Raw genomic sequence first — 19,841 nt, 5'->3', positions numbered from 1 at the left:
ATGTGCACTGGCAGCTGGTGGTGTGTGTTTGATGGAAGCGTGCACAGATAGCTAGTAGCGTGTGTGCATGGTGGAAGCGTGCACAGACAGCTAGTAGTGTGTGTGCATGATGGAAGCAGGCAAATATAGCTGGTGTTGTGTATGCCTGGTGAAAGTGTGCACTGACAGCTGGAGGAGTGTGCCTGTTAAAATGTGCACTGGCAGCTGGTGGTGTGTGTTTGATGGAAGCGTGCACAGATAGCTAGTAGTGTGTGTGCATGATGGAAGCAGGCAAATATAGCTGGTGTTGTGTATGCCTGGTGAAAGTGTGCACTGACAGCTGGAGGAGTGTGCCTGTTAAAATGTGCACTGGCAGCTGGTGGTGTGTGTTTGATGGAAGCGTGCACAGATAGCTAGTAGCGTGTGTGCATGGTGGAAGCGTGCACAGACAGCTAGTAGTGTGTGTGCATGATGGAAGCAGGCAAATATAGCTGGTGTTGTGTATGCCTGGTGAAAGTGTGCACTGACAGCTGGAGGAGTGTGCCTGTTAAAATGTGCACTGGCAGCTGGTGGTGTGTGTTTGATGGAAGCGTGCACAGATAGCTAGTAGTGTGTGTGCATGATGGAAGCAGGCAAATATAGCTGGTGTTGTGTATGCCTGGTGAAAGTGTGCACTGACAGCTGGAGGAGTGTGCCTGTTAAAATGTGCACTGGCAGCTGGTGGTGTGTGTTTGATGGAAGCGTGCACAGATAGCTAGTAGCGTGTGTGCATGGTGGAAGCGTGCACAGACAGCTAGTAGTGTGTGTGCATGGTGGGAGCATGCACTGACTGGTGATGATGCCATTTGGACCTTTTGAAGTATTTAGCCATGCAGCACATTATCCTGGGTGCTACACCATCTACTATCACTTCAGGTGCATTGGTTAACGACCACCCACCCACGGATGGGCTTCCATGCTTTTTAATGAAAATATGAAAAAGTTAAGTACGTGTGTCATGTGAAAAAAACAGTGGAAGTGAGAGACAGGAAACAGGTAAAGGGATGTCGCTACCAGTGGTGCAGCAGGTGGCGCCACGTCAACTGCAACCAAATTGCACATGAAAAACGATATTAGATGTTCGTGACTGACCTCACGCTATATGCGGAGCACATGCGGCTTGATTGCCATAAGACTGTAGGTAAAAACTAACATGGACAAGGAAAAAATGAGACATGTAACAGGGGACGTCTCCATGTGAGGTTCCAAAACACCAAAAGGAGGGGCTAATAAGCATAGTCACTAAACAAAAGAAGGCACTTATGAAGGGCAATAACAGGAACCAACGTAAACAAGCTCTCAGCATTGCTGTGGCGGGGGCAGTTCGGGAGCGCATTCCTTTGAAGTCTGATGCCGAGGCACAGACAAATGGTGGTGTGCGAGCGGCTTCCTTTCAATTATGATGGGGGGCAGGGGAATACAAATGGTGCGCTTGCACCCGGCGCACCTGCACTGGCCATAATCCGCATTCCAAAGCCCTCTTGGCAGCCTTTCCTGGAGCCCCTACATAATTCTCGCCGAAGCAATGCGCAAGCGCATTGGCTCAGCGAGACCAAAAAAGGGCCCCTATTTTCCAAAGCATGTTTCAAAGAAACACTCTGACTGACATCTGGGGGTTGGCCTCAGCCAATCTATTCATCCACCCACACTCTAGAAAAGAAGGGGCTTTTTCTCAGGGAACTTATCCCCCTCCGTTGTAGGAGAGGCTCTGGGTCATCTTCAATTTTGAAAGAGAATGAAGACAGGGATGGTTTTAGCCTCTTTAGCCATTTTAACGTGTCCTATTCTGCACTAAGATACCCCAGTGCGGTCGGTGTTCAAAATCAACAAATGACGAACAGAATGAGGGATATTCTTTCAGAGGCCATTATTAACCCAATGAGAAGTGGGCACATCCTGCCACAGCCACTGTACTTCGTCTTCGCCCTGTATGAAGACTTGGCTACCACGTCACTCGTAATGACGCTTGCAGACCCTGGTTTGACATGTTACTCTTATCAGACCCAATTTTACTTGTGCTCGGCTTATATGCTCCTCTACAGATCCTTCTTGATATATCCATCGGGCAAAGTTCTACGTCTGCTTCCCCAACATACACCTGTAGAACCAAAGACAATGTTCCCCTGACCCCTGGAATGAAATATCTCTGTTGCCCTCCAATGACCATCTACAAGTGTTCACGCCATGTGTCGATGCTCCTGGCCAAGGCCATGGTGTCAAGGCAAAGGGTACATCATGAACTGTGAAGCAAATATATCAAACTCTTTAAAAAAAGATGTACTCACGGTAAACCGAAACCAGATTGTACAACGCCCAGGTGGCCCAGTGCTGACTGACCGGAGAGATCCCCTGAGGCAGAAGTCGAAGGATTGGCTCGAAGGACCTGCAGAAAAACAGATGTATCTTTTAGTGGTAATCGTCGGAATATTACAGCTGCACACGTTTTACAGTAGATTTGTGAAGAAAACTTACCAACGTGCAACATAAGTTCTCCAGCCACAACCTTGGCTAAAGTCACTGAGATGGTCCCCCTGACCACATTAGGTCACACATGCCCTGCTGATGATGGTCCCCCTGACCGCATTAGGTCACACATGCCCTGCTGATGATGGTCCCCCTGACCACATTAGGTCACACATGCCCTGCTGATGATGGTCCCCCTGACCACATTAGGTCACACATGCCCTGCTGATGATGGTCCCCCTGACCGCATTAGGTCACACATGCCCTGCTGATGATGGTCCCCCTGACCACATTAGGTCACACATGCCCTGCTGATGATGGTCCCCCTGACCACATTAGGTCACACATGCCCTGCTGATGATGGTCCCCCGACCGCATTAGGTCACACATGCCCTGCTGATGATGGTCCCCCTGACCACATTAGGTCACACATGCCCTGCTGATGATGGTCCCCCTGACCACATTAGGTCACACATGCCCTGCTGATGATGGTCCCCCTGACCACATTAGGTCACACATGCCCTGCTGATGATGGTCCCCCTGACCACATTAGGTCACACATGCCCTGCTGATGATGGTCCCCCTGACCACATTAGGTCACACATGCCCTGCTGATGATGGTCCCCCTGACCACATTAGGTCACACATGCCCTGCTGATGATGGTCCCCCTGACCACATTAGGTCACACATGCCCTGCTGATGATGGTCCCCCTGACCGCATTAGGTCACACATGCCCTGCTGATGATGGTCCCCCTGACCACATTAGGTCACACATGCCCTGCTGATGATGGTCCCCCTGACCGCATTAGGTCACACATGCCCTGCTGATGATGGTCCCCCTGACCGCATTAGGTCACACATGCCCTGCTGATGATGGTCCCCCTGACCGCATTAGGTCACACATGCCCTGCTGATGATGGTCCCCCTGACCACATTAGGTCACACATGCCCTGCTGATGATGGTCCCACTGACCACATTAGGTCACACATGCCCTGCTGATGATGGTCCCACTGACCACATTAGGTCACACATGCCCTGCTGATGATGGTCCCCCTGACCACATTAGGTCACACATGCCCTGCTGATGATGGTCCCACTGACCACATTAGGTCACACATGCCCTGCTGATGATGGTCCCCCTGACCACATTAGGTCACACATGCCCTGCTGATGATGGTCCCCCTGACCACATTAGGTCACACATGCCCTGCTGATGATGGTCCCACTGACCACATTAGGTCACACATGCCCTGCTGATGATGGTCCCCCTGACCACATTAGGTCACACATGCCCTGCTGATGATGGTCCCCCTGACCACATTAGGTCACACATGCCCTGCTGATGATGGTCCCCCTGACCACATTAGGTCACACATGCCCTGCTGATGATGGTCCCACTGACCACATTAGGTCACACATGCCCTGCTGATGATGGTCCCCCTGACCACATTAGGTCACACATGCCCTGCTGATGATGGTCCCCCTGACTGCATTAGGTCACACATGCCCTGCTGATGATGGTCCCCCTGACCACATTAGGTCACACATGCCCTGCTGATGGTGGTCCCCCTGACCGCATTAGGTCACACATGCCCTGCTGATGATGGTCCCCCTGACCACATTAGGTCACACATGCCCTGCTGATGATGGTCCCACTGACCACATTAGGTCACACATGCCCTGCTGATGATGGTCCCCCTGACCACATTAGGTCACACATGCCCTGCTGATGATGGTCCCCCTGACCACATTAGGTCACACATGCCCTGCTGATGATGGTCCCCCTGACTGCATTAGGTCACACATGCCCTACTGATGATGGTCCCCCTGACCGCATTAGGTCACACATGCCCTGCTGATGATGGTCCCCCTGACCACATTAGGTCACACATGCCCTACTGATGATGGTCCCCCTGACCGCATTAGGTCACACATGCCCTGCTGATGATGGTCCCCCTGACCGCATTAGGTCACACATGCCCTGCTGATGATGGTCCCCCTGACCACATTAGGTCACACATGCCCTGCTGATGATGGTCCCCCTGACCGCATTAGGTCACACATGCCCTGCTGATGATGGTCCCCCTGACCACATTAGGTCACACATGCCCTGCTGATGATGGTCCCACTGACCACATTAGGTCACACATGCCCTGCTGATGATGGTCCCCCTGACCACATTAGGTCACACATGCCCTGCTGATGATGGTCCCCCTGACCACATTAGGTCACACATGCCCTGCTGATGATGGTCCCCCTGACCACATTAGGTCACACATGCCCTGCTGATGATGGTCCCCCTGACCACATTAGGTCACACATGCCCTGCTGATGATGGTCCCCCTGACCACATTAGGTCACACATGCCCTGCTGATGATGGTCCCCCTGACCACATTAGGTCACACATGCCCTGCTGATGATGGTCCCCCTGACCACATTAGGTCACACATGCCCTGCTGATGATGGTCCCCCTGACCGCATTAGGTCACACATGCCCTGCTGATGATGGTCCCCCTGACCGCATTAGGTCACACATGCCCTGCTGATGATGGTCCCCCTGACCGCATTAGGTCACACATGCCCTGCTGATGATGGTCCCCCTGACCGCATTAGGTCACACATGCCCTGCTGATGATGGTCCCCCTGACCGCATTAGGTCACACATGCCCTGCTGATGATGGTCCCCCTGACCACATTAGGTCACACATGCCCTGCTGATGATGGTCCCACTGACCACATTAGGTCACACATGCCCTGCTGATGATGGTCCCACTGACCACATTAGGTCACACATGCCCTGCTGATGATGGTCCCACTGACCACATTAGGTCACACATGCCCTGCTGATGATGGTCCCACTGACCACATTAGGTCACACATGCCCTGCTGATGATGGTCCCCCTGACCACATTAGGTCACACATGCCCTGCTGATGATGGTCCCACTGACCACATTAGGTCACACATGCCCTGCTGATGATGGTCCCCCTGACCACATTAGGTCACACATGCCCTGCTGATGATGGTCCCCCTGACCACATTAGGTCACACATGCCCTGCTGATGATGGTCCCACTGACCACATTAGGTCACACATGCCCTGCTGATGATGGTCCCCCTGACCACATTAGGTCACACATGCCCTGCTGATGATGGTCCCCCTGACCACATTAGGTCACACATGCCCTGCTGATGATGGTCCCCCTGACCACATTAGGTCACACATGCCCTGCTGATGATGGTCCCACTGACCACATTAGGTCACACATGCCCTGCTGATGATGGTCCCCCTGACCACATTAGGTCACACATGCCCTGCTGATGATGGTCCCCCTGACTGCATTAGGTCACACATGCCCTGCTGATGATGGTCCCCCTGACCACATTAGGTCACACATGCCCTGCTGATGGTGGTCCCCCTGACCGCATTAGGTCACACATGCCCTGCTGATGATGGTCCCCCTGACCACATTAGGTCACACATGCCCTGCTGATGATGGTCCCACTGACCACATTAGGTCACACATGCCCTGCTGATGATGGTCCCCCTGACCACATTAGGTCACACATGCCCTGCTGATGATGGTCCCCCTGACCACATTAGGTCACACATGCCCTGCTGATGATGGTCCCCCTGACTGCATTAGGTCACACATGCCCTACTGATGATGGTCCCCCTGACCGCATTAGGTCACACATGCCCTGCTGATGATGGTCCCCCTGACCACATTAGGTCACACATGCCCTACTGATGATGGTCCCCCTGACCGCATTAGGTCACACATGCCCTGCTGATGATGGTCCCCCTGACCGCATTAGGTCACACATGCCCTGCTGATGATGGTCCCCCTGACCACATTAGGTCACACATGCCCTGCTGATGATGGTCCCCCTGACCGCATTAGGTCACACATGCCCTGCTGATGATGGTCCCCCTGACCACATTAGGTCACACATGCCCTGCTGATGATGGTCCCACTGACCACATTAGGTCACACATGCCCTGCTGATGATGGTCCCCCTGACCACATTAGGTCACACATGCCCTGCTGATGATGGTCCCCCTGACCACATTAGGTCACACATGCCCTGCTGATGATGGTCCCCCTGACCACATTAGGTCACACATGCCCTGCTGATGATGGTCCCCCTGACCACATTAGGTCACACATGCCCTGCTGATGATGGTCCCCCTGACCACATTAGGTCACACATGCCCTGCTGATGATGGTCCCCCTGACCACATTAGGTCACACATGCCCTGCTGATGATGGTCCCCCTGACCACATTAGGTCACACATGCCCTGCTGATGATGGTCCCCCTGACCACATTAGGTCACACATGCCCTGCTGATGATGGTCCCCCGACCGCATTAGGTCACACATGCCCTGCTGATGATGGTCCCCCTGACCACATTAGGTCACACATGCCCTACTGATGATGGTCCCCCTGACCACATTAGGTCACACATGCCCTGCTGATGATGGTCCCCCTGACCACATTAGGTCAAACATGCCCTGCTGATGATGGTCCCCCTGACCGCATTAGGTCACACATGCCCTGCTGATGATGGTCCCCCTGACCACATTAGGTCACACATGCCCTGCTGATGATGGTCCCCCTGACCACATTAGGTCACACATGCCCTGCTGATGATGGTCCCCCTGACCACATTAGGTCACACATGCCCTGCTGATGATGGTCCCCCTGACCACATTAGGTCACACATGCCCTGCTGATGATGGTCCCCCTGACCACATTAGGTCACACATGCCCTGCTGATGATGTGGCCCCTGAAGTGCAGGACCTTCAGGGAGGATTTTTAATGCTTTTGTCACAAGCCGGAAAGCTGCAATAAACCCAGTTATGTTTAAGACTGGTGACTAGGGAATCCTCAGAGGCTCTAAGAATTCTGAAAACAGATACCTCACAACTGAGATAGTGTTTGGTATTATAAGACTTATGTTTGCTGTGAGTCTTATGCAGAAAAAGAAAGGATTGCAAATGTAATGTTTTAGAATGCTCTAGATTTTTATTATACCAGTTTGCCCAGTGCCTTCCATTTATATTCCAGAGGTCACAGCTGACAGTTCATTAATTACACTGTGAGCACAAAGAAGCAAGACCAGCACACTGCGAGCACGAAGAAGCAAGGCCTGCACACTGTGAGCATGAAGAAGCAAGACCTGAACACTGCGAGCACGAAGAAGCAAGACCTGCAAACTGTGGGCACGAAGAAGCAAGACCTGCACACTATGAGCACGAAGAAACTAGACATGCACACTGTGAGCACGAAGAACTAAGACATGCACACGGTGAGCACAAAGAAACAAGACCTGAACACATGTAAGCACAAAGAAACAAGACCTGCACACTGTGAGCACGAAGAACTAAGACCTGCACACGGTGAGCACAAAGAAACAAGACCTGAACATGTGTGAGCACAAAGAAACAAGACCTGCACCGACGTGAGCATGTGTAGCTTCCATCAAGAATTTCCATCTGATGTCCCTGCCCTGGCAGGAGACAGGGTTCCTACTCTGCTCTTTGCAGATGACACACTCCTTATATCTAAGACTACGGTTGGGCTCCAAAAACTCCTAAACAGATTTCATCTTTTTTGAGTCTAGGGGGCTGATTGTCAACACCTCCAAAACCAAGATCATGGTGTTTGACCCATACAGGCCATATAGAGGTAATTTTACTTTAGATGGAACCCACTTAGAACGAGTCACAACGTTTGATTATCTAGGCATTCGGCTAGCTGAGGAAATGCATCAGAGACACCACATCGACAAAATGCTTTTGAGCCACAAACGTGCGGCAGGAGTACTAGTTAGGGAACATCGCTCCTCGCAGAGCAGACCTGTGGCTCCTGCTCTTACGATCTACGCAGCTAGAGCAGTTAGTTCAGCCCTCTATGGTGCTGAACCATGGGGCTTTGACAATGTAGATGGAATCAGCAGATCTGAATATGAATTCTTAAGAGATCTAGTGATGCTCCCCTGCAATGTACCACTGAAACCCCTGAGGAGTGATATGGGCAGGCGTCCTTTTAGAGACATAGCCAGGCTGCGGCCCTTGTTATTCTGGGCCCGCCTGCGACGGACTCCTGAGCTTGCCAGCAACGCCTCTGCGATCACAGAATTGATGGTCTTAGATGGCAACCAAAGAATTAGTTGGTTGCTTAATGTCAAGACAACAATTCTTGCGCTTGGTCTTAAGGAGGCGTGGGATACCCAAACCCCACCTAGTAAGGCTGAGCTCATAAGGCGATACTGGGCATGGGTTGATGCCCAAGAGCTTAGCAATTCGAGATTGGGAAGGCTCAAAAAAGATTTTTACCTCCACAAGCAGCACATACTTTTAGAACCATATTTTCATTTTATCCAGACGCCACGAGATTGGACACTTTACATACAGTTTAGGATAGGTTCACTCCCGGTACGAGAGCTAACTGTAAAGTGGAGCGCCCCATACCAGACGACAGCGGACTGCCCCTGCTGTAAGGCGCCGACCGAGAGCGTGGCCAACCTTACGTTTGCTTGGCCCGCCTATAAGAGGGCCAGAACAAGGTGGCTTAAACCCATCAGCATCCAATTGGGCACCCATGAACATAGCGTTGCTTTGCGCATTCTGAAGTCGGATGCAAGTACCTTCTTTGCCTGTGGCGGGGTCAAGTACCTTGGCCCTGTTTGGATAGTAAGGTTTAAATTCTTACGTGGGACATCCCAATGAATTATCTTGTTTTTATATTATTTTTATCCTGAGCTCAATTAGTCTGCTTATTTATATTGCACTGTCACTTTATATAATATCAGGCACACAAGTTGGAACTGAATTAATTTCAAGTTTTGATCCGCAATGGCTTGTCCTTAATATCCTTTGGAAATGAGAATCTATTGTGTTTAAGGATTTGCATATTTTTAACTGTCGCTTATTTGATAACTCATATTTTTATTGATGATTGTAGGAATGTTAATGCTTTTAAGATACCTGCTATCGAATAAAGCTATCTTTGACTTGAGCACGAAAAAGCAAGACCTGCACACTGTGAGCACGAAGAAACAAGACCTGTACACCGTGAGCACGAAGAAACAAGACCTGCACACACGTGAACACAACGAAACAAGACTCGCACACTGTGAGCACGAATAAAACAAGACCTGCACACATGTGAGCATGAAGAAACAAGACCTGTACACTGTGAGCACGAAGAAACAAGACCTGCACACTGTGAGCACGAAGAAACAAGACCTGCACACATGTGAGCACAACGAAACAAGACCTGCACACTGTGAGCACGAATAAAACAAGACCTGCACACACGTGAGCATGAAGAAACAAGACCTGTACACCGTGAGCATGAAGAAACAAGACCTGCACACACGTGAGCACAACGAAACAAGACCTGCACACTGTGAGCACAAAGGAACAAGACATGTACACTGTGAGCATGAAGAAACAAGACCTGTACACTGTGAGCACGAAGAAACAAGACCTGTACACTGTGAGCACGAAGAAACAAGACCTGCACACATGTGAGCACAACGAAACAAGACCTGCACACTGTGAGCGCGAAGAAACAAGACCTGTACACCGTGAGCATGAAGAAACAAGATCTGCACACACGTGAGCACAATGAAGTAAGACCAGTACACTGTGAGCACGAAGAAACAAGAACTGCACACACGTGAGCATGAAGAAACAAGACCTGTACACTGTGAGCACGAAGAAACAAGACCTGCACACACGTGAGCACAACGAAACAAGACCTGCACACTGTGAGCATGAATAAACAAGACCTGAACACTATGAGCACAAAGAAACAAGACCTGCACACACATGAGCACAATGAAACAAGACCTGCACACTGTAAGCACGAAGAAACAAGACCTGCACACACGTGAGCATGAAGAACCAAGACCTGCACACTGTGAGCATGAAGAAACAAGACCTGCACACACGTGAGCATGAAGAAGCAAGACCGGCACACTGTGAGCACAACGAAACAAGACCTAAACACTGTGAGCACAAAGAAACAAGACCTGCACACACGTGAGCACAACGAAACAAGACCTGCACACTGTGAGCACGAAGAAATAAGACCTGCACACGTGAGCATGAAGAAACAAGACCTGCACACTGTGAGCATGAAGAAACAAGACCTGCACACACGTGAGCATGAAGAAACAAGACCTGCACACTGTGAGCATGAAGAAACAAGACCTGCACACACGTGAGCACAACGAAACAAGACCTGCACACTGTGAGCACGAAGAAATAAGACCTGCACACGTGAGCATGAAGAAACAAGACCTGCACACTGTGAGCATGAAGAAACAAGACCTGCACACACGTGAGCACAACGAAACAAGACCTGCACACTGTGAGCACGAAGAAATAAGACCTGCACACGTGAGCATGAAGAAACAAGACCTGCACACTGTGAGCATGAACAAGCAAGACCTGCACACTGTGAGCATGAACAAGCAAGACCAGCACACTGTGAGCACGAAGAACTAAGACCTGCACACTGTGAGCACGAAGAACCAAGACCTGCACCCACGTGAGCACGAAGAACCAAGACCTGCACACTGTGAGCATGAAGAAACAAGACCTGCAAACTGTGAGCAGGAAGAAACAAGTCCTGCACACTGTGAGCATGAACAAGCAAGACCTGCACACTGAGCACGAAGAACTAAGACCTGCACACTGTGAGCATGAAGAACTAAGACCTGCACACTGTGAGCACGAAGAAGCAAGACCTGCACACTATGAACACAATGAAAGAAGACCTGCACACCGTGAACATGAAGAAGCAAGACCTGTTCACCGTGAGCACGAAGAATCGAGACCGGTACACCATGAGCATTATGAAACAAGACCTGCACACTGTGAGCACGAAGAAACAAGACCTGCAGCAAGAAGAAGTAAAAGCTGTGCCTGGTCAGCATGAAGAAACATAACCTTTACACTGGCAGTCTGAATAAACAAGACCTTCACACTGAGACGTGCACTGGCAGTCTGAATAAATATGATGGGCTGACTGGTTCATACGCATAAAACCTCCCGTAAGGATTCAAAGTCCACGAAGTCAACGAATTTCCAGGCTGAGGGATGTCTAAACCCGAACCGCCCTGCAGTGAACGCCAGAACGCGGTCGACATGTGCTCTTCTAACTCCGTGTGGATGTAAGTGTACCTTACATCCACACGGATAGGAATGGACAGGAGTTGTTGACTCTGCTTTTAGACACTCTGGGATTGTGCCTTGTGACAAAGACGCGTTGAAAATCTTTGTCCAGATGGGGGAGATGACATCCTTGATTTCTTTGAAGATGGAAGGTGGCAGCGGTTCGCTGAAGTGATTAGAAGGGTTGATATTCTGAAGAACCTTTTTAATGTCTCTTTCACTGAGGGGTAAATGTGACCCAGGAGGCGTTGTCCTTGATGCCCTGGCTCATCGGTTTGATCTTGTTCGTTAGGGCCGGGCGGGGAGTAGACCCATTGGATAGCAGTAGAGCTCGCTTGATATCCAGGTCAATATTGATGAGTCTTGATTTCTCAGTAAAGAAAGCAACCAGATCATCACATGAAGGGGGCTGACTTCAGAGTCAGGGCGGTTTGGTGCTTCCACCGATTGTTGTTTAACCAGTTCAAAAAGTTTCTTGGGGCGATTTGCGGCATGATTAAGTTGGGATCTGAAATAGACCGCCTTAGGTCTCTTGATTTGCTTGTTATAGGCGCCCCTAACTGTTCTAAGGATTGTTAGTTGGTCTGCGATATTTTGGATCTCCAGGCTCGTTCGATGGCCCTAAGCTTGCGACGGTCCGAGTTTAAGTTGCAGTTGAACCATGGTTTGGATGTTTTCGTTGAAGCATTTTTTTGTTGGAGTGAAGCAACAGAATCCAATATGCTAGAGATAGTAGAGTTGTAGAAGTTGGTGAGTACATGAACCTCAGACATGTTGACTTGAGAAGAGCGGGCAAGTTTACAGTGGGTTGCTAGATCGGAGGTGTTGATATCCCTGAGGTCCCTGTTCCAAATCTTCAATTTCGTTGGTTGACCATTCCCTTAGAGACACCACCATGTTAATATGGAATAAGATGCTGCGGTGGTCGGACCAATCACAAGGGGTGATGGTATCCATTGTGATGGTGTGTCCTTCGGTGATGATAAGGTCCAGAGTTTCTCCTTTATTATGGGTTGGCTGGTCACAATGTTGAATCAGATTGTGATCACTCAAGAAAGATTGGAGGCATGTTACACCTTGGTCATTAGGGTTAGACCTGTGGAGGTTTAAACCACAGAGGTAGATGTGGGACAGAAAGGATTCGGCATTGCAGAGATGATTTCCATTAATAGTTCGATGAAGGGGAGGTTATCCCCAGGGGGTGATAGAATGTGTGTAATTTGCACACCGGGTGATTGTTACTGGAGATGTTCAGACAAAGGTATTCGCATGATTATGGTGTAGACGATTCTGAGAGGGAGACCGCAAGAGTGCTCCAGTGTATACAGGCTAAGCCACCTCGCAGCTTCAAAGCTCTGTCTAGACGAATTATGTTGTGGGTAGGGGGCACTAGGAGGTCTAGGATAGGAGTGGAAGAGGGATTGAGGCAAGTTTCAGAGATGATGATGAAGTCGTTCTCCTTGTGTTGGATGAGGTTGTAGATATTAGAGGCATGTTTGCTGGCTGACCTGCAGTTGAGTAGTACTCTTTTAAGTTGTACCAGTGTAAGGGGGGAGGAGTCTGTATGATGTTCACTCTCATGAGGTAGTTGTCATTGTTTATGACTATAAGATTGTGGGAGGGGTTCTCTGTTCGGGTTTGTTTGAATGGCTTGGAATTGCCCCGTCTGAATCTTATTGGGGTCTAGGATAAGCGAGTAAGAATTGAGTAAGCCATCAATATTGTTGAGCGAAAGATAGGTCAACGATCTTCTGGGGGGATGGGAGAGTGCGTTAGGTAGGGGTACGGTTTTAGAGAAAGAGAGAGGAGAGATTTGGTCAAGGCCCAAGCAGGGGCTCTGGGAAGATTCGTACAGGAGAGGAGGGAGCTTATCCGGAGGAGATGTTCCAATGAGAGAGATATCCTGCACTCGTTGATGCAGAGCGTGTCCTGCACTTCTGGATACGGACTGTATCCTGCACTCGTAGATATCGAGCGTGTCCTGCACTCGTAGATACAGAGCGTGTCCAGCCCTCATAGATACAGAGCATGTCCTGCATTTGTGGATGCAGAGTGTATCCTGCTCTCATGGATACAGAGTGTGCCCTACTCCCATAGATTCAGAGCGTGTCCTGTATTTGTGGATACAGAGCGTGTCCTGCACTCGTGGATACAGTGTGTCCTGCACTCATGGATACAGAGCGTATCCTGCTCTCATGGATACAGAGCGTGTCCTGCTCTCATGGATACAGAGCGTGTCCTGCACTTGTGGATACAGAGTGTGTCCTGCTCTCATAGATACAGAGCGTATCCTGCTCTCATGGATACAGAGCGTGTCCTGCTCTCATGGATACAGAGCGGGTCCTGCACTTGTGGATACAGAGTGTGTCCTGCACTTGTGGATACAGAGTGTGTCCTGCTCTCATGGATACAGAGTGTGCCCTGTATTTGTGGATACAGAGCGTGTCCTGCACTTGTGGATACAGTGTGTCCTGCACTCATGGATACAGAGCGTATCCTGCTCTCATGGATACAGAGCGTGTCCTGCTCTCATGGATACAGAGCGTGTCCTGCTCTCATGGATACAGAGCGTGTCCTGCACTTGTGGATACAGAGCGTGTCCTGCACTTGTGGATACAGAGCGCGTCCTGCACTTGTGGATACAGAGCGCGTCCTGCACTTGTGGATACAGAGCGTGTCCTGCTCTCATGGATACAGAGTGTGCCCTACTCCCATGGATACAGAGCGTGTCCTGTATTTGTGGATACAGAGCGTGTCCTGCACTTGTGGATACAGTGTGTCCTGCACTCATGGATACAGAGCGTATCCTGCTCTCATGGATACAGAGCGTGTCCTGCTCTCATGGATACAGAGCTGGTCCTGCACTTGTGGATACAGAGCGTGTCCTGCACTTGTGGATACAGAGTGTGTCCTGCTCTCATGGATACAGAGTGTGCCCTGTATTTGTGGATACAGAGGGTGTCCTGCACTTGTGGATACAGTGTGTCCGGCACTCATGGATACAGAGCGTATCCTGCTCTCATGGATACAGAGCTTGTCCTGCTCTCATGGATACAGAGCGTGTCCTGCACTTGTGGATACAGAGCGTGTCCTGCACTTGTGGATACAGAGCGTGTCCTGCACTTGTGGATACAGAGCGTGTCCTGCTCTCATGGATACAGAGTGTACCCTACTCCCATGGATACAGAGCGTGTCCTGTATTTGTGGATACAGAGCGTGTCCTGCACTCGTAGATACAGTGTGTCCTGCACTCATGGATACAGAGCATATCCTGCTCTCATGGATACAGAGCGTATCATGGTCTCATGGATACAGAGCGTGTCCTGCACTTGTGGATACAGAGTGTGTCCTGCACTCGTAGGTATAGAGCGTGTCCTGCTCTCATGGATACAGAGCGTGTCCTGCACTTGTGGATACAGAGTGTGTCCTTCACTTGTGGATACAGAGTGTATCCTGCTCTCATGGATACAGAGTGTGTCCTGCTCTCATGGATACAGAGTGTGTCCTGTACGTGTGGATACAGAGTGTGTCCTGCACTCGTAGGTATAGAGCGTGCCCTGCACTCATGGATACAGAGAGAGTATCCTGCACTCATGAATACAGGGCGTGTCCTGCCTGCTTGTTGTAAGAGAAGGCTTCCTGAAGAGTTCAGGTAAACAGTTCTGTGGTCTATGCCTCAAGAGGTTTGAAGACCTGCTTTGGGGCAGCTTTGAGGTCAAAAAGAGAAAGGAAAATGCTACTCATCAGTATGCAGCTGTTCTTGGCATGTAGAGCTGCAGATCCACACACTATGCATAGATCACCATCTGGTGTGGGGCCGGATGTCTGCAGTTTGTTATTGTCTGGGAAAAGTCTTTGGAAGTCACGAGATAGGTGACTCCTCCTTTGGACAATAGTGCGCATGGGCATCAACTCCATCTTCAGATAGTTTTTTCACCAAGAAGGAAATTATGTACAAGTATGTTGTATCTAAATAAAATAATACTGGAACAGATAAAGGTAGCCGAGGAGGTGGGTAGGCATGTGTGAATGTGCAGCTCTATATGCCAAGAACAGATGCATACTAGTAAGTAGCATTTTCCGTTCGAGGCATGTGAGCTGCAGATCACACACTGTGCATAGATTGCATAGCAGTACTGTCTCTTTAGCGGCGACCACCAGTATCTGTTGCAGTAGTTTGAAATAGTGTTTCGAGTACAGCCTGGCCCACACTAGCTTGTTGTTTTGCTTGCACATCTACACAATAGTGTTTTGTGAATGTGTGCGGTGTAGACCATGTAGCTGCTTCACAGATATCATCTCAGGGAATGTTTCCTAAAAATGCCATTGAAGCCCCTATTTTGCGAGTGGAATGAGCTTTAGGGGGAATAGAAAGTGTACGTTTTGCTTTGTGATAGCAAATTTGTACACATTTGACAATCCACATTGCAATTCCTGACTTTGATATGGGATTACCTTTATGTGGTGGTGAAAAGGAAACCAACAGCGTTTTTGTTTTACAAAAAAGGTTTTGTTCTTTCAATATAGTAAAGAAGTCCTCTTTTTACGTCTAAAGTAGGAAGAGCTCTTTCTGCTACTGTTTGTGGTTGCGAGAAGAAGACTGGCAACTCTACAGATTGGTTGAGATGGAAGGGAGTATTAACCTTAGGAAGAGAACCACTTTGTTATGATGGGGTTGTAAAAATGGTTCTTGAATAGTTAGTGCCTGTAGCTCACTGACTGTTCTGAGAGATGTGATAGCTACAAGGAAAGCAACTTTCCATGTAAGAAATCTTAGCTTGCATTTATGCAGAGGTTCAAATGGAGGGCCCATTAACCTAGTGAGAACGATGTTTAGATTCCATACTGGAGAGGGTGGTACACTGGGAGGAATTATTATATTGAGGCATTTCATGAATGCTTTAATGGCAGGTACTCTGAATAATGAGAGATGTTGTCTATTTTGCAGGTAGGCTGCTACGGCAGCGAGATGTAACCTGTTTGATGTGTAAGCTAGATTACACTTTTGAAGATGTAGTAGGTAACATATGATGTTTTGCATAGACGCATTTAGAGGATTGATTGTCTTATTGGAACAGTGTATCACAAATCTTTTCCACTTGGCTGCATAGCAGACTCTAGTGGTTGGGCCTCTAGCTTTTTTGATTACGTTCATACAATCATGTGGGAGATTTAGGTACCCAAACTCTAGGATTTGAGGAGCCAGATCGCTAGATTGAGCTGTGCTGGATCTGGGTGTGTGATCTCTCCATGGTTCTGGGTTAACAGTTGTGGGGAGAGATGTAGTTTTTGGTGCGGGAAATACAGATAGTTCAAGCAAGGTTGTGTACCATGGTCGTCAGGCTCATGTTGGAGCAACTAGGTTCAGTGTTAGTAACTGTTGTTTTAGTTTGCATATCACTAGTGGAATGAGTGGGAGAGGACGAAAAGCATAGGCAAATTTGACTGACCAATTCATCCATATCGCATTGCCTTTGGACAATGGGTGTGGATATCTGGCAGCGAAGCTTGGACATTTTCTGTTTAAATGTGTGGCGAAGAGATCTATCTCTGGATGCCCCCACATTTGGAAAAAGGGTTGGAGGACTTGTGGATGAAGTTCCCACTCTTGGATCTGTTGTGTTTGACGACATATCTGTTTATCACAATGAAGCCACGCCCAGTAAGGTGTCGCTAGTGCTAGTGCTAATCAATCTGTGAGAGCAGGCATCTCACAAAAAAATGAAGGACTGGTCTCACACACCACCTGGTGTCATGCTTCATCATTGACCAGTCCTCGCCCTCTAAAAACTTGGCCTGATAGAGGGCGGGCATTCACCTGACGGCAGGAATGCACTTCTAAACTAAGTGCCATCTGATTCTGAATTCCTGGAAGATGTTGGGCTAAGAGGAATATGTTCTGAGGAATTGCCCATCTCCGTTTGCTCTGAACTAGTTGAGAGAGCTGCAGAGAGTGCGTCCCCACTTGTTTTTGTAGATAATACATTGCTGTTATATTGTCCGCGCGTACTAAAACAGCTTTGTTTGATACATGTTTCTGGAATCCTTTTAATGCCAGAAATATTGCAAGCAGCTCCAAGTGATTGATGTGGAGTAGATTTTGTTGAGGTGTCCACCTGCCCTGTATGGTGTGATGCAGTAGATGAGCTTCCCAGCCGGAGAGCGATGCGTCTGCTGTTAACACGATTTGTGGAAGTGGCTCCAGGAACGGCCGTCCCTTTGTCAAGTTTTTGGTGTTCCACCACTGCAGAGAGCGATGTGTGCGGCCGTCGACCAACACCAGATCTGTTAGTTGACCTTGAGCTGGTTCCACTGGCGTGCTAAGCATTCCTGTAAGGGGCGCATCTGGAGTCTTGCCTGAGGTACTGTGAATATGCAGGAGGCCATCATCCCTATTAGTTACATAAGCACTCGAGCTGGCAACGAGTGTTGCGGTTGGAATTTTGTTATCAGGGCTTGCATACTTGCTATCCTGGCTGGATTGGGATACGCAAGGCCTGTTGAGGTGTCTATTGTGGCGCCTAAATATTGTTGGCTCTGGGTTGTTTGGAGGTGAGACTTTGGGTGACTTATTGTAAACACTAAGTCATGCAGTAGTTGGATGTTGGTGTGTGTATGACGTACACACTGAGTATGTGACTTGGCTTTTATGAGCCAGTCGTCCAAGTATGGGAAGACGTGAATCTTTTGTCTTCTTAAATGAACTGCTACCACTTCTAGACATTTTGTGAATACTCTGGGTGCTATGGTAACTCCGAATGGGAGAACTTTGAATTGATAGTGCTGCCCGTCCACTACAAACCGAAGATATTTCCTGTGAGCAGGGTGAATGGGAATGTGGAAGTCTTTGAGATATAAAACGACAAGGAAATTGCCTTGTTTCAGTAGGGAAAGGATTTGTTGAAGAGTGACCATGTGGAAATGGTCTGATTGTATGTATAGGTTTAATCGTCTGAGGTCTAAGATGGGCCTCAGGGTTCCATCCTTCTTTGGAATCATAAAGTTCAGGGAGTAAACTCCTGTGTTTTGATGCTGAAGGGGAACTGGCTCAATTGCATGTTTGTGCAGTGGGGAAAGTACCTCTTGTTTTAGAAGCATTAAATGGTCTGCTGATATTGGAGGCTGTCTGGGTGGTATATTGGGGGGAGTGGCAGTGAGCTCCAGGCAATAACCAGATTGGATAATTTGTCTCACCCACTTGTCTGTGGTGATATTGTTCCAGACAGGTAGGAATTGGGTTAATCGTCCCCCGACTGGAGTAGAATGGTCCGGGTGGAGCGACGGGAAGTCATTGTTTTGTGGTGGCTGTACGAGTATTGGTAGTTTTGCCCCTGCCTTTGCTGTTATTGCCCCTGTAGCCTCCTCTGTAAAAACCTCCGGGAGAGGAGGTTTGTGTGGGGCTTTTATATGACGTGGAGGCATTATCTGTGTTGAAGCCTCTAGAGGCGCCCCTGTAAGAGGAGCGAAGAAAGGAACCTCCGGGAGCTTGCGATTGTCAGTGTCTTTTTTCATCTTTTCTAAAGATGAATCCAAATAAATGTTCTTCATCAAAAGGTTGGTTCAGTATGGTAGTTTGAACCTTTTGTTTAAACCCTGCGATCCTTAGACATGCATGTCTGCGGGAGAGGACACTGGTATTGATGGCTCGGGAGGCTGTATCTACGGCATCTAGAGCACACCGAAAGGAGGGATTGGTTACAAGTTTACCTTCCTGTATAAGATCGTGGGCTTTTGTATTATATTAATCTGGAAGGTGTTGTAGAAGGGCCTCTAGCTCGTCATAGTGCGACCTATCGTATGTGGCTAGTAAAGCCTTGTGTTGGCAATCCTCCATATGTTGGCCGCTTGTGACGCTGTTCTTTTGGCAGATGCATCTAATAGTTTTGACTCTTTGTCAGGTGGTGGAGCATCAACTGATGTTTGGGAGTTGGCCCTTTTCCTGGCGTTGGAAACAACTAAGGAATCTAGTGGAAGCTGTCCCTTAATGTATGAAGGGTCAGTTGGGGCAGCCTTGTACTGTTTCCCTATTCTAGGGTTAATGACTCTAGCTCTACCGGGTCTTGAAAGACTTCGAGAGCGTGTTTAATTACCCCTTTTAGCATTGGGATGTGTGAATGTGTAACGACGAGCCAGTTGGTCATCCAAGCGACGATCATCTCCCG

At 48.9% G+C, this 19,841-nt stretch overlaps 1 protein-coding gene across 2 annotated transcripts in view; it reads right to left on the bottom strand.

Moving 5' to 3' along the window:
- ZER1 (zyg-11 related cell cycle regulator) overlaps positions 1–19,841 on the bottom strand; it is a 275,316-nt gene that overhangs the window by 43,696 nt on the left and 211,779 nt on the right. For both annotated transcript variants that reach the window (XM_086924883.1, XM_086924884.1), the window contains one exon: positions 2,304–2,401. In XM_086924883.1, coding sequence (XP_086781009.1) covers positions 2,304–2,401 — 98 coding nt within the window. The remainder of the gene's footprint in view (positions 1–2,303; positions 2,402–19,841) is intronic.

Source organism: Lissotriton vulgaris, chromosome 5 (assembly GCF_964263255.1).
Source record: "Lissotriton vulgaris chromosome 5, aLisVul1.2, whole genome shotgun sequence".
NCBI lineage: Eukaryota > Metazoa > Chordata > Amphibia > Caudata > Salamandridae > Lissotriton > Lissotriton vulgaris.
The sequence above is the reverse complement of the archived record's forward strand: the minus strand, read 5'-3'. Positions and strand labels throughout refer to the sequence as shown.